Source organism: Acartia tonsa, chromosome 3 (assembly GCF_053477335.1).
Source record: "Acartia tonsa isolate MP-2025a chromosome 3, ASM5347733v1, whole genome shotgun sequence".
Classification (NCBI taxonomy): domain Eukaryota; kingdom Metazoa; phylum Arthropoda; class Copepoda; order Calanoida; family Acartiidae; genus Acartia; species Acartia tonsa.
In genome coordinates this window covers 23215832-23233345 of record NC_137262.1, presented here as the reverse complement: position 1 = coordinate 23233345, position 17514 = coordinate 23215832, and the positions used below count along the sequence as shown (strand labels likewise).

At 30.7% G+C, this 17514-nt stretch overlaps 1 protein-coding gene across 10 annotated transcripts in view; it reads right to left on the bottom strand.

The window, feature by feature from the left end:
• Window positions 1–17514, bottom strand: part of LOC145313675 (potassium voltage-gated channel subfamily KQT member 1-like) — an 87007-nt gene that overhangs the window by 24056 nt on the left and 45437 nt on the right. For 9 of the 10 annotated variants that reach the window (XR_013877448.1, XM_080153206.1, XM_080153200.1 and 6 more), the window contains exons 7-14: window positions 15729–15800; window positions 14183–14746; window positions 13623–13728; window positions 13034–13156; window positions 12519–12809; window positions 4188–4270; window positions 2290–2366; window positions 1612–1694 (exon numbers count right to left, since the gene is read on the bottom strand). Coding sequence is in view for 9 of the 10 variants with exons in the window: in XM_080153206.1 (XP_080009332.1) it covers window positions 1612–1694; window positions 2290–2366; window positions 4188–4270; window positions 12519–12809; window positions 13034–13156; window positions 13623–13728; window positions 14183–14746; window positions 15729–15800 (1399 nt within the window). In the remaining variant the exon portion in view is untranslated. The remainder of the gene's footprint in view (window positions 1–1611; window positions 1695–2289; window positions 2367–4187; window positions 4271–12518; window positions 12810–13033; window positions 13157–13622; window positions 13729–14182; window positions 14747–15728; window positions 15801–17514) is intronic. The other variant, XM_080153202.1, reaches the window with a different exon arrangement.

Here is a 17514-nt window from a genome sequence, read left to right as displayed (position 1 = left end):
GGGAGGGGAAAAATTGAATGTAAATAATTCCAATTAAGCTTTTATTACATAAGAGCTATTTTAAAGATTTTCCTGTAAAATTATAAAGATAATAAAAATCTAAATTCTACTTTCATGTATTATAGAAATACTTTTTTTCCCTATATAAAGTAATTGATCCGATACTTGTTGATTGAAACACGCACACACACATACGTTTACACACACACACACACACACACACATATATATATATATATATATGTACCACAACTAAATATAAATATACTAATCAATCAATTCAACAGAAAATTAACCATTGATGTATTTTTGACGTCATTTGATATGTAAATACCCAACTATAGATGTATAAATATAAATGCCTGGTTAATTAGTGGTACACATACCATTTATTTCTAAGAAACGGATATATTAGATTAATCTACTAGATTAGGTATGTAATAAGTTTTCTTTTCTCCTAATTTTGAAGGGTTAAAAAATTTACTTCTGCCAACAGATTTCAGGGGGGGGGGGGGGTAAAATTTTACCTACCCAAAATAAAAAGCTTGGAAGCCCCTGTCCGCTAGTACTTGTTTAAACATCAAATAAGGGAAAAATTATACTGTATGATAATTTTTAGAGATGCCTTGAATTATAAAATTAAGGATTAGAGATCGAATATGTAACCCAAAACTCATTAGCACAAAAAATGCAACGTTGTAATTCTTAGTAGTCATGTTGTATGTACTAATTAACCATTCAGATTCAGAAAAATTAAGACAATTTTTAGCATTATTATTAATATTCTATATAGGTAGGCAAGACGTTTGTACTCTACATTTGGTCAGGATACAGTCAAACAGATTTATGTTATTCAGGGTGTCTGTTTTTTTTTTTAAGCGAAGCTTTTCTATAATTAGGGTCAACCCGTACGTCCGTCCGTCTGTCACAGATGGATAGCCTTTTTCGTTAATTTAGGCATGTTAGAATTCTCATATCGATTTCAAATTTTGCATGGTGATTCCTTTAGTAGTAAGGTACAATTTAGAAAGCGTAGCAACTCTATAATCATTACAAGAATGTCCGTACGTCCATTTTAAATATGTTGATTTTTAAAAAAAATTTACAATAAATTCTTATGTGATCTAATCATCCGATTGATCTGATTTTAGCGAAGCAACTCTTTAATCAAGTTGTCATCCTTGTTTTAAAGCTTATTACTCATTGATATTTGAGCTATCTTAGTAAAATAAAAACTTATAGTTTTATGGGATAATGGTGACAAATGCGCAAAATAAACAGAAAAAAGAGGTAATTCATAGCAGATAGACATTTCTCTTGTTCCATATTAAGCCACCCTAATCAATGGCAACCTCATATGAATGAGGAGCATGGATAATGGAACGCATGATTAATATTAATTGATAGGTAAAATTCTAACTTCTACAAATCTCCCTCCTCACAACCGAAGGACATCTCAGGGAAGATTGTGTGATTATATTCTGACAAATTGCAACAACATTTGTCAACCACGTGCAATGTATGTATATAGGGGGACATAATTTCGATTTTTCCAACCAAAGCGTAGTGCGTTAACTACTACTATATGGGACACCAAATGTATATACGTACCTCTCTTCCAAGTATCTGATCCAGACGCCCAGAAAGGTTTTTCACCTTCGTAACTAAATCAGCGTGGCCGGCTGAATAACTCTCTAAAATAATATTTGTATTAAAACATTTTATATTTTATACAAGCTAAAATTTAAAAAAAAAACTTGACGTGTCAATTTTTACCATGTAATAATTTTAAGTTTTGTTTTGAATTTCAACTTAATAGCTACAACAAGGAATACTTTTCAGAAAAAATCCAAGCATCAAAATAAATAATCCAAGTAAAAGTGATTATCATTGTATGAACACTTTTAAAAGAGCATCTCTCTAGTATATGCAAAAGTTTATCATATTGGTAAAGTTCTGACAAATTAATTGGGTTAGTTCATACGCAAATTTTAACAAAGTTGGACAGGTTAAAATTAGCTTTTTACCTTCTACAATTTTTATCCTTATAAAATATAGTTAGATGCATGTCTGTTTGTTCATACAATAGGTAGGAAGGATAAGAAAAAGGGGGGAATATTGGGTAGCGTTATTTTAGACAGCAATGAGTTTCATGAGTTTTTTAAAGTACCTGAAAATTTGAAAACATGAAAAATGAAAAAAATGAAAACATCCTAATTAACAACAGTTTGATATTAGCAAAGCGTTTGATAGCATACAAATATAAATATAAAAAATATAAATTCTTACCTATCACATCCTTAACATCATAAGGTCTAAGCGCTTCCTTGAACTTCCTTCTAGCCACCATATATTTGAGCTTTCTGTATTTTCAAATTACAATGTCTTACAATGTTTTATATCTGTTCGTCCTGTTGTCATAACCCAAATACAGGAAGAATAATTTTATGGGGATAAAATTAATTATTTTGGCACATTTCTTATATATGGTATTAAACTAGGTAAGAATTAGAATCTGGTATGAATAAAAATTTGCAGTTTTTGATATTTCAATAAAATTATATTTCCTCTTTTAATGCTTTGCTTCTGGTTTATGTTTTCTTTCTTGTTTGTAATATTTTTATCAATGAAGCATTAGAAAGTTTCTTTATAAAGATGGATGGAAAACAAGGACAAAAAAATTTATAAGATGCAAAGCAACTGCAATTTACTAAAATGAACAGTTGTAAGTAAAAAAGTAATTTAAAAACTGCGCTTTAGGGTAGATACCCATTGGTCAATGAAGAGAAAGACTAAACTACATAACTTTTGTGTCACTTTTGAGGAAGACGATTCCTGTATGACGTCATATAAAGGGAAAAGAAAAAGGGAAGGGGGTAAGAAAATTTCTTCAAAAGAGATGGGAGAAAAGGGAATCGTCTTCCACAAAAGTGACACAAAAGTTATGTAGTTTAGTCTTTCTCTCAAGGAATATTGTTTTTAAAAATGTCATCCAAGATATTATCCGAGAATCTTACATTAACTTCTTTTGGGCAGAAGTTAAAGAGTAGTTTTACTACCTACTAAAAAAAGGAATAGACAAGAGAATAACCAAATTTATAACCTTTGATAAATAAGTCTAGACGTTTTATTCTATTGAACAGTACTACCTCACTAACTCTCTCATTACAATGAATTGATTAAATTTTCAATCAGGATCAAGGTTTACCTTACAGATGCACAAATCAAGGAAATACAAATTAGGGTAAGGATGACAACATCCATAGCAGCTAAGCTCATCAACAGTACAAAAAGAGAGTAACGACAGTGCTTTTAAAATTATTTAAAACTTACAATGAATTGCCAATTCAAAAATCAAATTAATTATGATATCATTTAGAAATTTGGTAGGAAAAAGCTGAACTAAATTAAATGAAAGAACTGAGTTTTAATACTAGAGTTGGTTTGATACCTTATTAAAACCAAATTGTAATAGAAGTTTTCGTGTAAGGTTTAAAGTTCAAAGGACAATTTTTAACATGCTTACTCTCTAGTTGCCTTTTGCAGATCTACGGATAGAATAAAGACGCAACCTAATTATAGAAAAGCTGTGCTTTTCATAATTAATGATATGTATTTAGTTTGAAGAGCCAATCAAATTACAAGGTTAGGAAAGATAGAATAATTGGCAGTGTCAACTTTAATTTCAAATAAAGTTATAATTAGAAAGATAAATAAAATGTAAACATCAAAGTTTGATTATTAATAAATAACAGAAAAAAGAATTATGATCCAATAGCCGAACATTTTTGTGGCTGCAGTTAACAAGCTCTTGAAATACTTCGCGGAAAAATTTGAGTGCTGCAATTGTTGTGCGCCACACAGTTTATTTTAATTGTAACCAAACAACCTACGAACAATTTACATATTGGCTTCAATATCCTATGGTAGAAAGAAGTAGGTTTTCTTGTCTGTAGTGTAAAATTTCGATAACTACTGAACCGATTGATTTCTCCATTTTAGGGGATCTTCACATATGTCCCTGGATTATTTGGCTATTTTATTTTTAGATTTCAGTGTTAAGAATGTTTTAGGCTATTTTTCTGTCTTTCCCTAACATTTCAAATTCAGAGCCCCTAGATGCTAGTTTTAATATATAGTAGAATCATCCTATTCTTGTTAAATTCTTGACATTGTGTATTTTCCTGATAGTTCTGATGGCCCCCTTGTGCTGTGGGGTCAAAACAATGGGCACCAAAGCATCTTCTTCTTCCTCCTCCTCATCTTCATCCTAGACAAAGACGACATTTAAAAAATCAAAGACGACTTTCTATATAAAAAGTTTTCTTATATTATTGAAATTTTTATGTTCCTTGATATCTAAACTATTCTAATAGAGTTTAGATTAATTTTTGTGTAAGTAGGGATAATATTTTGAAGTAGTTTTTCAGTTTTTGAATGATAAAACCTTTCCTCAGTTGAATGAGTTATGTAGCAAAATTATGTATGCAATTTTATAGTTGAAAACACTTCAAATATTTTTTATTCGAATAGGTAAAAATATTTGAAAATTTCAATTATTTTTTTTATTTGTTATTAAACTACTAATATTAGTTATTTTACTTTAAGAATTAGGAGAAAGGGTTTATTTAGATTTTAAAAAGTAACATTTTTTTATTGTGAAATAGATATTTGTTCTAAAGAAAGGCTATTTTCATAAAAAAAATAAGTTGGTTATTATTAGTAATTAATATACATCATGCATTTTTGTTTTGGATTCCTCCAATATTTTAAAAACCTCCATTGATAAAGTTTGTATATGAATATCTGCTAGAGTGTTCTAGAAATATACTTTTTATTTACTGAAATAATATTTTGCTTACTTTTCCAAAAATGTATCCTTAACATTAAAATATATGGGAATAGTCCCTTCGCACCTTAAGGGGCGATTTGTCGTATTTTTAAAATGGCTTTTTATAGGTTATTTTAGATTAGGTTAGGTTATATTGGGTATGGTGGTTGCCCCACATTGTTAGGTAATTGGCCCCGTAGGGGCTAGAAATAGGAGAAAACCTACTGTGAAAAATACGAAGAATCGCCCCTTAAGGTGCAATGTCACGAAAGGGACTATACCCAAATATATTAATGAAATGTTTTGTAAACTTTGATTCATAAGGTAGAAAAGTTATTTTTGCCACCAGATGTAGTTGATGTAGTTTAAGAATATTTTTTTATTAAGTGTGTATTATTTCAATTTTAGAATTTGTTAAAATATTTTAACTTTTTTTTTAATTATAGTTCTCTAAGAAAATATGGTTATTTGTAACTAAAAAAGCATTTATCAACAATTTCAATAAATTTTGAAACTCTCTAATAACCACCCTAATCCTAAATCTAATGTATAAAGTTTTGTTCCAGAAGACTTCACAAGTTATTTCATGTTATAAACTAGGTTGCTTTATTTACCAAGCTTCCTATAAATACAATGTTCCAAGGACTTGTTTTTACACTCAACTATTAATCAAAAGTATTTTTATTCTTTGAAACACAAATAAAATTAATAATTCACACAACATCAAGCTGTTAAAAAATAACATACTTTTATAATCAATTAGATTGGATATTTCCTTATTTCTATTACATTTTTCTACGTATAATTTTATGAATAAAAGTAATTATGTTAATATCTATAGTTAGGTTCATAGGTGAAATAATGAAATAAAAAGCTGACATCATTGTTGAAAAATAACAGGAAAATGATAAGATTCTAATTTTAATTTTAAGAATTTCTAATAAATCACTGAATATGAAAGCTTTGCTTTTTTGATTAAACTTTTCATTAATGATTTTTGATTGACCATGAAATATATTATACTTTCTAGTTGCACCAATAAAACGTCCAATCTATTAATATTTCATTCAAAGCTCTGTCTTAGTCAACAAGTGAAATAACAATTACAACCATCCATTATAAGCTTTGCCAACAAAACAAAAAGACAGCAAGGAAATAAATTTAAACCTTGATAGCACAACTTTTGAGGGAGTGTGACAGACTGACAATGACAGAGTGAAAGAGAAAGAGAGAGAGAGGTAAACTAAGGGAAGAAAAAGAAAAAATAGAGGTAATTGACTTTTAAAAATTATTTTAAATAGGGAAGAATAATCCGGGATATAAAGGAATAAGACAATTTTCGATTATGATAAATCTATGTACATCCCCAATGATGTACACAATTACGCCTCCTGAAGATTACAATTAGTGGTTGAAACGTTTGGACACTGAACTTAATAAACAAACCAATCAGAATTCATTAGAAGTCCCCAAAATTGTTAAGGCAACAAATACAAATACTTTATTATAAAACTTTTGGGAAAGTGTTATACACAGTTTAATGTCCCCTACCTCCCTGGATGATAGAATAATAAAACATTAAAAGAAAAATAAAAAATTTGCGTCATTGTTTTGAAGGAATGAAAAACTTTTTTTAGTTTGTAAAACTTGAAGTTTATTCCTAGCTTTCAACCATAATTACTGTTCTAGGCAATGTAAATTTAAATAAAGAATTGTAAACTTTGTCTCTAAAAAAGACCAATACTTTTAATCTTTTCATAAAAATGTGTTTGACTACTATGAAATTTAATCAAGATTAATACAGAAAAAATAATTTTTATTAAAGTTAGATTTTTATTCTCCTACAATGATTTAATTTTTCCCCTATTTGTTTAATTAAGACACTTTCTTATATTTCACAAAATAATTATTGATAAAAATAATATTCTATCGTATTTATATTCATATTCATTAATAAACACTTTAATTATTCGATGTTCCTTTTTCTTCCATAATATAGGTAATCCCCTTTGATAATAAACAAACAAAATAATCAATAAGTGATTGAGTGTTACACAAGCAGTACTGTATTCCAAACATTATTTGCTTTTTTTGTCATTCTATTTCAGTCATCTAATAAAACATGAAATAATATGTCCAATAGTAGTTTAGTTGATCTAAATAATAAGTCTGAAAAAGTAATATGACAATATTTTTGAGTTATAAATAAAAAGTAGTTTTTACATAAAGATTTAGATCAATTAAAAATGGTTTCTGAGTGAATTATTGGTTTTGTGTAAAATATGATGCAACAAGATTGTCTGATGTTATAATATGCAGGGATAATGGGATAGGATAATGGATCTTAAAATAATACCCCCCATTAATATAAATGCAGTTTTGCCTAAGTATGAAATATTTATTTGTGAAGAGAAAAAGTTTTGGATTAATCATTGTTACTTAATATTTACTCCCTGAATGTGGTAAATGGGAATTCCAAATTCTTAGAAGTGGAAATAGCGGAGATTATACCATACAGAGGCATATAGATAGATAAAGGAGAGATATTTAACTAACTAATAAAAAGAATCAATTGATTATTAGTAAGAGACGAACAATTATGTTTCAAGTTAGAGCAAAAATAAGAGGAATGAGAAACTGTCCCAATTTTGTATAACTTTAGCGGAACAAGTTCCAATTACGTCATATTTTTCTTTCCCGAAAAAGAGAAGGGGGAAAGAAAAAAAAGGGAAGGGGGGAAGAAAAAAGAGATGGGAGAAAAGGGGGTTTTCCCCATCTCTTTTGAAGAGATTTTCTTCCCCCCCTCCCTTTTTCGGGAAAGAAAAATATGACGTAATTGGAACTTGTTCCGCTAAAGTTATACAAAATTGGGACAGTTTCTCATTCCTCAAAAATAAAATTGACAAGATTTTGAACGGTTAGACTTTAAAATTCAAACTCTTATGTGGCTCTATTTATAACCATATTGGTTAATAAAGCTTGAATGATTTAATATATGCTAGATACTAGTTTGTTGGGGATATTCAAGTAATATACTTGAATATTCTTGTTTGTTAGGGCCTCATTGGATAATCAGTGTTACATAAATCCAAATTTTATAGACATTTCAGTATTTCAACAATGTTGCAGTTATTCAGATCATTTTTATTTTCTTCATTGACAAGACATTGATCATTGATTATGGCGTGGAATTTGAGATTTATGCGGGAAATGTGTTTACTCGGCTACTTGATTTTTTTAAAGGAATGAAGCTTTTTATAGTGGCAATGAAAAATGACGTTATACTGGCATACCATTGGTCAAATAAAATGTATACTAGCCTATCATTGGTAATTTATACTGTGTATTGGCCCATTATTGGTAATTTGTATTGTATGACGTCATTTTTTTTATAAAGACTATAATGAGCTTCTGAGGAAATCCTTTTACAAAAATTTTTTCTCTCTTTGTTTGGTAATTAGTTTATCTAATCTTCGAGTTTATTTTATATCTTATCTGTTCTATGCTAATTATGAATGATGTCAACCTTGCATTTTTTGCTTTCTAAAACTTAATTTTATTGCTTAAATATGATGAATATAAAACATGTTTGAAAGAACACTATTAATATCATGTCTGACAACAACCTTCCTTTACAACAAACTAAATTTACTCAGTCTCAAACTTTGGCTATACAATTTTTATGTACAATATTTTAAATGCAGGTGTATAGAGGGTTGATTTTCTTTAAAGTTTAATTCTCCTGACTTGTTATTTACCAATAACTTAAGAAACTTACCATTTAAACCTCATTTTTCATTTAAATTTATTGTAAAAAATAAACTTGGAAAAATTCAATTTTTGTAAGATGTCTTCAATTTAAGAAAATTAAATTGCTTGTAATAAAAAATTTATAAAATTACCAAGTCAATTGGATTAAATGTAATTCCATTACTTCTTAACAGACAATTTTAAGCTGAAAGACAATTTATTTTAATTGTTAAATAAGAATTTTGTTGAATTACGGCTTGTTCTTTTACTTAGTTATTTGAAAACCTATTATTTTAAAATCAATAATGATTCTTTTGGGGTAAAAAGGTATGAAGGTTATTGTCTTAAGGGTATGTGTAGCTTTACTCTCATTCATAGACGTTTGGGGAGGGGGGTTAAACTTTGAAACCCCTCATTTTAACCTCCTAAAAATAAATAAAAAACATATTACCCACCTAAAACCTTTGTAACCTAAAATTTTACCCCCTCAAAAAAGCTTTGAAATCTTTCCTCCTATTATTTTCTGGTTAATAATAGTAGGTGCTTCCACAGAAATTTCCTTTATGTGATTTGATCTTTGGAGTATACAAAATTTCGATTGTGTGCCCATGCCTAAGTTTTTATTTCTTTGTAGTGTTTCCTACAACGAGAGGGGTATACATAAAGTAAATATAGACCATAAATCATAAACAACAATTTTCCTAAATATAATATAAATCATTTTAATATATGGTTAAAAGAAACATTTCATGGTAATGAGAGGTTATTTCTTGTTTGCTTGATTTTAGCAAAACACTTGATATTATTTTGTAAGTACTTTTTGTGCAAAATATATATCTTATCGTTCTTTTTATACAATAATTATCATAACAATAGTAAATCATTTACAGGAATTATATGTTTGTTTATGAGAAATGCATATAAATATTTGCATATTGTTTTACATGCACTCACATTTATTGTTTGAAAAATCAGCAATCTGTTTGTTTGTACATCCTATTTCTAATTTCCCTTAATTTTACTGATTTGTATGAATGTATGTGTCATGAACTTTATTAAACTACGAACATTATGATATTGTTAAGTAGCCCTTCGATATTTAGGAAATAAATTTACAATTGTTAGTCGATGAACCAGACCTCTGCAAAAGATTAAAAGGCTTTAACACTCAAACATCAAAGTCCTGTTTTAAGCCAAGCTATTCCCCCTACTTTAATCAATTAATGTCGCACTCCACATAGAAGAAGCAGGCACAATTATAACGTCTTATTTTTTTAAAATTTTAAAATTAATCAATTTTTTGTCTTAAATCTTGTTCAAGCAGCTTGGGTTCTATGAAACTTAATCATCCTTGTTTAAGAAAATATGTTCTTATTTATGTTATGATTTATGTTTTGTATATAATTGATTAGACCTAATTTGTATTCCTGCTAAAACTTTTGGGTGTGCATTCACTTCCACATATTATTATATCCCCAATTATATTCATATTTGTAAACCCAAAACAATTGCAAATAAATAATAGGGGTTTTTATTTAGAGTCTGGAGTGAAGCAATGGGTAATGGGTAGTTTGTTTATCTGTAACGATATGCGGTTCTTAATTTAATGTGATGCATATGCGGAAGAGAATTTACACCACAACTTGGCTAATTTAATTATTTTGGAAGAACTAGAGAATCAAAAAGATTTTTATTAAGATTTATTATACATACATATGATGCATAGACATAGATACATTCTCACACATTTAATGGTTACAAGACAAACGCAGAAGTGACAAACGACGAAGTGAAGAAACGCAGAAGTGTCTAAAATATTAAGTTAATAAGGTACAGGTTAGGGTAGGTTAAGAATATACAAATAAGCCCCCCGCAGTTGTTAGGCATTAAAGAGTGTTTTTAAAAGGTTAGGTTAGGTTTCCACTCCGACGTTTGTCCACTCCAAAGTTTTCCACTCCGACGTTTGTTTCTCCTGCGTTTCTCCTTTGACTTTTATTTTGAATGAAATCAAATCTTTAAAAATGCGATATGTTCACAAAAAAGGATGAAATTGGATGTAAAAATATAAACAAACATTACATGATTCAAACATCAAACTCTCCTTCCCTTTACATGTGTAAAATGTTATAAATTTAGATTTAGGAATGCAGATTTTCAAATTCATCTAGAATTAAAAAATTCTCCTTTTTTGCATTTAAAAATGTACTAAGTAATTGGTTTATTGTCTGTTATGCTCACTTTGCTTTCTTTCTATCCCCAGAGAGGACTTTTTGTCCTACATGATTTAATGTAATTAATGAAAAGGCTCCGATTTTAATGGGACCTGCAAACTGATTTTTTTTTCTAGGGGGTGAACTTTTTGTGAAGTAAGATTGAACCTCTCACAAAATAGATACAAATCAACCCGGGTACTATTTGATATTCCCTGTAAAGCAGAGTCATATTGATCCGGCTTTAAATACAGATAGACAGACAAACATCATGTTACTTTTAAATAAGAACTTCCAAAAGGCACCCTCAAATTTTTAATTTTTAATTTTGCCCCCCCCCCCCAAATGAAAACGCTTGGACACTTTTAAATAACGTGTGTTAATTTAAAAGTTAAAATTTGAACCAACCCAAAATTTGACTATGTACTGGTGCCAATTAATTAAATAAACTGCCCAAAATAACTAAACTTAGAAATGGTAAAGATAAGCAATAAAGTTATGCAACATTTATTTACATTATGTCTGTATGCTTTGTATTAGGCCTGTTCAAATATCTCAAATTGTTATAATATTTATTTTGTTTGTTTGAATAATTTGAAACCAAAGCTGCCTCTACGTGATCATAGAGAATACCCAAAAGCACTTTCCTCTTTTAATGGCATGCATTAATCTAACGCCTAATTATGATATTAGGATAGACAACCAACATTTTGATTGTACGACCTTTGTATGAAAGACTTGACTGTGTATGGTAATGAGATTCTTCTATCTATCGACAAAGACATTCCTCCTACTCTCACTGTTTGTGTCACGTGCCAGACATAGCGGAGTATTTACAATTCGTAATGTCTCTAGTATGACGTCATGCGGTGTAGACTTAAACCCGATACACCCATGACAGCAGTGCAGCACAATTTTTGGATAAGCTGTAGGCACACCCATCAAAATCTTGGCTGTTTTAGACTATTAAAATCTATTGTTATAAATAGACATTCCGATTAAAACAAAATTTACATATACCTTTAAAAGATTGAAAAATTATTATTTTGAACCATGTTAACGTATATGTAAGACACCAATTTAACTCATTCTGTGTGTGTGTAAGAACATATGAGAAAAGTTAGTCTAAAGTTCTTCCTATTTGTGACGTCACTTCTTCACATGGATTGACAACCGCCCATTCATAGGACAGCACGACAGCGGCTGAGAATTGTTAATGCGAATTCATTTAACTGTGAATTTTAAAATGCCATAAGTAGTACAACATAGGTGCATCTGTAAATTGTAAAAAAGCATAAAAATGCGGCTTCTGCTGATGCCTAACATAAAAAATCGGAAGCTGCTTAATTTTAACTTTGGAGCAAATTCAGCAAATTCAACAGACGAATTATTATCTGTTTGACGTTGGCTGGATGTATATGCGGCTTACGTACAAAAAATAACACTAACGCAGGTGCGGCTACCAAGCCTTGCATCTTCATGTCATGTTATCTTCTCGTAACAAATGATTTTGTATACAAGTATAATTAAGAAAACTTGTTCGTAGCGCAGCTTATTTATAGTTAGGATCTGTACGTTCATATGTTTAATTAAGACTCCATTGAAAAATACTGTAAAAGTAACATCCCTTTTTGCTTTATAAAGTTTTAAATCAATGAGTACTTATTTCTAATTTATTTTATTAAACGCTTTCAACACATCTTAATATATATTTAAAATTATTTTACCTTACTACTAGTGTTTTTTCTCTGTCGTCTCGTGGGCGACTTCATGCAAAATTCTCGCTGCAACAAGGAGCACAACATCAGGGGCAGCGCGGGATCGTTGTTGTCCAAATGATTGGGTGGAGCCGCCGGCAGGGTCGCGTTGAAGTTAACCAGGTTGTTCCACGGGAACGGTGAGGAGGCGCGCGAGGCTCCGCGCGACCCCTTGGGGCTCACCACGCGGGAGGGGTTGCGCGACGGGTTTCTGGAAGGATTCTTGGAGGGGTTGACCGAGGGGTTGGGGGACAGGGATCTACTTTAGAAGTTCGTGCTTTGTCATTTAGGCTGTTACTAATTTTTACAAATATCTGTCTGTTAGTCAGTCTTTATATTGGTCTATATGTGGCGTCTTAATATGTATATCTTTTTTTTGTATGGTATTCTGTCTATCTGTCTACTTATCTCTGTGGTAACTTTGTATGTAATCAATTAGTCTTTAAGTTAATTAAAGAATATTTTGGAAACACAAACTCCTTCCTGGATAACTTGGATTGAGTCCTGGAGAGCCCTTGCTTGAAGCTCTGCCTAAACTTTCTTGACCCTCCCTCCGTCTCATCACAGATCACACTTTGAGTCTCTTGATCCAAGGAACTTGACTTCTCCTAGATAATCCAATATTTATGTTATAATTGTCCTATCGATTTCAAACTTTGAAAATAGATTTAATTTTTCCCATATTGTTTAAAAATAACTTTTCTATGTTTATGTTGTGTCCGTCAATGACTCAATACGTTCTTAGTAGATTTTAATCATGTTGACTTTATTTCTTTGTAATATATTTCTCCTACTATCTGTATTTGTTTTCAAAATTAAGAATCCTGAAATATGACGAACCCCAAACTGTCCCACTTTGAGAAAGACGATTCCAGTGACGTCATATACGTTTCGGGAAAGAAAAAGGGAAGGGGGGAAGAAAATATCTTCAAAAGAGATGGGAAAATAGGGAAGAGATTTTCTTCCCCCCTTCCCTAAACGTATATGATGTCACTGGAATCGTCTTTCTCAAAGTGGGACAGTTTGGGGTTCGTCCTGAAATATGACATGAATACACGCAAAAAAAAATTTTACCTGCTTTTTGGAAGGAGATCTACCGCGGCCGCGCCGCAAGGTTGGCAGCCGGTTGACAAATGATGATTGGTTCTTGAACACAGGCGGCGACCTATGCCTGGGAAAACTGTTCAAACAATTATGTGAGCCTAATCATGACCTACGGATATATTTTTAGTTGCGTAGGTAACCTACACGTGAGTATATGAGTATGAGTGTCTTCTAATACATAAAAGGGAGTAATTTTATTGCTCGTTGACGAATTTATAAAATACGTCGTTTAAAATTTCATGAGCTGTGTAATCAGAAAGCCATGTTTTGTGTTCTATTCGAAATAAATTCTTTTCTACTATTTTTATATGAAAAATCATTTTTGATTTCAAGTCAGAGAATTATTCAAAACAATAAAAGTTGGACAAATTAAGAGCATTTCCATTTCTAAACTTAAAGCTTTAAAAATTAAAGGTACAGTAAAGCAATATCATCCATTTATTGTCTACTAATCATAAATTATTCTATTATTAGTATTCTTTGCATAAATAATGCATAATGAATGCATAAAATGATTTGTGTAAACATGCCTAGGAACCATATGCATCCTCCATGTCACTTCACTCGCGCTTTGCTCATCCGCGGCGTAGCACCGCCACAAGCACTGTATTAACGTGGCTGCCGGCACTCGCCGCCGTATAATATGCTTTTGTCTTTGTTGCTGCTGCACTTTCAGCGCAAAACCACTGCCCAAAATACCGGCGGGCAGCGCGAAAAAGGAAATTCCCGCGAGGGCACAAAAAGACGCCATTATTTTGCCCTTCCACGTGACGGGTACTGTATCACCGTACCCCACAGTACATAGTGTTATAACTCCCCACCAGAGGGCGTGCGCGAAACTTTTAAACTTTTCGTTCTCCTCCTTCTCGACCATGTAGATGACAAAGGATGAGAAGACAAGGACAAGGAAGCCAATGTACAGCGTTGTGATCAGCTCTTGGCGGTGAGCGTAGATAACGGTCCCCAGAAGTTTCCAGGTGCCGCCGCGCCGGTCCATGCGGACCATCCGCAGGATCTGAAAGAATCTGAGGCCGCGCAGCGCGGATGCCGCGACCACGCGCTCACCCAGCCCTGACAGCACAATGAGTGAGGCACTGAAAGAAAATTTTTAGAGTTTTAAACATTTAGGTAAACAAATTTTAAAAATTAAACAAATCCATATATAAAAGTAATAGGATTTCTGTCTGTCTGTCCCGAATGACTTCTTTAACTGCTGAACCGATATGGTTCTAATTTTTGTAATTTAAAAAATTACTAAAATTGAAATTACAACCCACCCTCTACTGCAAGGTCCTTCAGTTACTAATAAATATTTTGTCACAAGGACCAAAATGTAAAGCAAAGCATTTTGAACAATTGTAAGATTTGAGCTGAGAGTGCATCTTGAAACCATCAATAGTAATAGCAGTTTTGGACGTACAGATATAACCTCGTTGTAGAGTAGCTGAGCCCACAAGAATGTTTAAAGTCAAGCCTCAAAAAGTAATTTTCTTTTTAATTATGAACTTAACATCTTTTATGATCTTAGAAGGAAATGATTTTCCTCTAAGTGTACCTCTGTTTCATGTTTCAGTTGTACTTCTTAATGAGATTTTTAATTACTGAACAAAATTGTATGTTATAAAACTGATCAAAAATCATTTCCAAATTACTTATAATTGTAGAATAAATATGACATTTCGCCTGATAAAAAATTATATTATACACTTTGTTGTATAAATACAAGACAACAAACAGAAATAAAGAATAATTCTACAAATATAAAACTTACCTAATGATGATTATATCTATCAAACAGAAATAAAGCATAGTTCTACTAATATAAAACTTACCTAATGATGATTATATCTATCAAACAGAAATATAGCATAGTTCTACTAATATAAAACTTACCTAATGGTGATTATATCTATCAAACAGAAATAAAGCATAGTTCTACTAATATAAAACTTACCTAATGATGATTATATCTATCAAACAGAAATATAGCATAGTTCTACTAATATAAAACTTACCTAATGATGATTATATCTATCAAACAGAAATATAGCATAGTTCTACTAATATAAAACTTACCTAATGGTGATTATATCTATCAAACAGAAAGGGCTTTTCATGAAATTCATTCTTCCCATCCACCCTTGAAACCTAAAACAAATTATTATTTTATTTATATTTTCAGAACGGCTTAGAATCTGATTTATTTGCACTATACTGTGGGGCAAATTATCATTTTTCTATTTAGGAATTGGGCTAAAAAACAGGGGGGGGGGAGGGGGGGGGGGAAATAAATACTAAAGAATATTCTGCGGTGAATAAATTATCGTATAAAACCTCTATGCCTCTAACAAGTATTTCAATATTTTTTTTAATTTAAAAGGAAATGGAACTTTATTTCTACTTTTTTTCGTTGTATAAGATTTAAAAGGCTGGGACAGCCTGGTAAGAAGTTTTAATTTGAATTTGAAAGAACTACACAAATGAATTCCCAGAGCCGCAAAGTACCAGGGGGGCCAAATCCTTGACAAAATAAATAAAACAAGGATGGCAACATCCATTAAAATATCAAGAATAGCTAAACAAACGGAAACAGTAAAATTCATAGAATCTTTGTAAACTTAAACCAACAGAATTCATATCTCCTCTGTTGCATTTTGGACAGACATACGAACAAAGGGAGTAAATTAGAAGCTTATAGTTCCAGGGTTCTACAAAAAAAACATTTAACCGCAAAAATGTTCTCAAACCAAAAACGTTTTAATCTTGCAAACGGAAAGAAGGATATTTAAAATGATAAAGTAGCTTTGTTAAAAAAAATGTGGGTAAAAATCCATAGACTATGATTGTCAGAAACCTATCCTACATATAAAATGATTTCTTTAAAGGCATCATTATTGCTAGACGTCATTAATTTAGATTCTATGTTTCTCTTAATGTAAATCTTAAACAATGTAAGAAAAGGTGGCTGTTATATTCGTTTTCTTTAAAACTTCATAGGAAATTGTTTAAATTTGTTTCAATTGTCAACGCGAAAAAGAATTTTATTTGAAAAGAAATTCGCAGCTTTATTTTCAACTTTAAAACATACGTTTTTAGAATTTTTATTTTATTTTTAGGGGTCATAATGAAAAAAGACATACATTAGATCTTATTTTAGGTTGAACTAACTAAAGTATGAATACAGATAAAATAGTTAAGAAAGTGGAAGATCAAACAAATTAAAGTGATAAAAGTTGGCCTATAAAAGGTTTAACTAATTTTTTAAAAAAATATGAAGAACTTTCAGACAAGAGAGATACAATCAAAAGATTAATTGCAATGGGTTCCTGGTGTGTTAAAATTGACACTCTGTAATATAGTTGTATTTTTATCATTATTGAAATATTACTCACTTAATCACAAATTTTGCTGTATTTTAGTTTACTATTCTTAGGCAGATCACTGATTCTGCGCTTCGTATAACCAAAATTTTTTTCCATTTATTTAATTACATATATTTTCTATTCTTATAAAGTATTTGGTGGCCTTTGTATCTTCCATATTATTACGATTTGACATTTAAAAACTCTCCTTTATTTTACAACAGTTCCTTTCAGTGATAAGGTTATGGTATAAAAATTAATTTTTTCATCTTTTCCGCCAATCAAATAAGAGCACTCAGACAGAATTACATTAAGTTCAGAAGGAAAAGATTGTTTTGACGGGCAAAAATTTGGGATAAGATATTTTTTGTGGTGCCATGTTCCTTGTCCTTGTCTATTTGTCCTGGATTTTTTTGTCGACAAAGTTGGGAAATACAAAACATTAAGAAAATGCTTCCTAGTTAAACCTTGGTTATATTTTGTTCACTTAATTATATAGC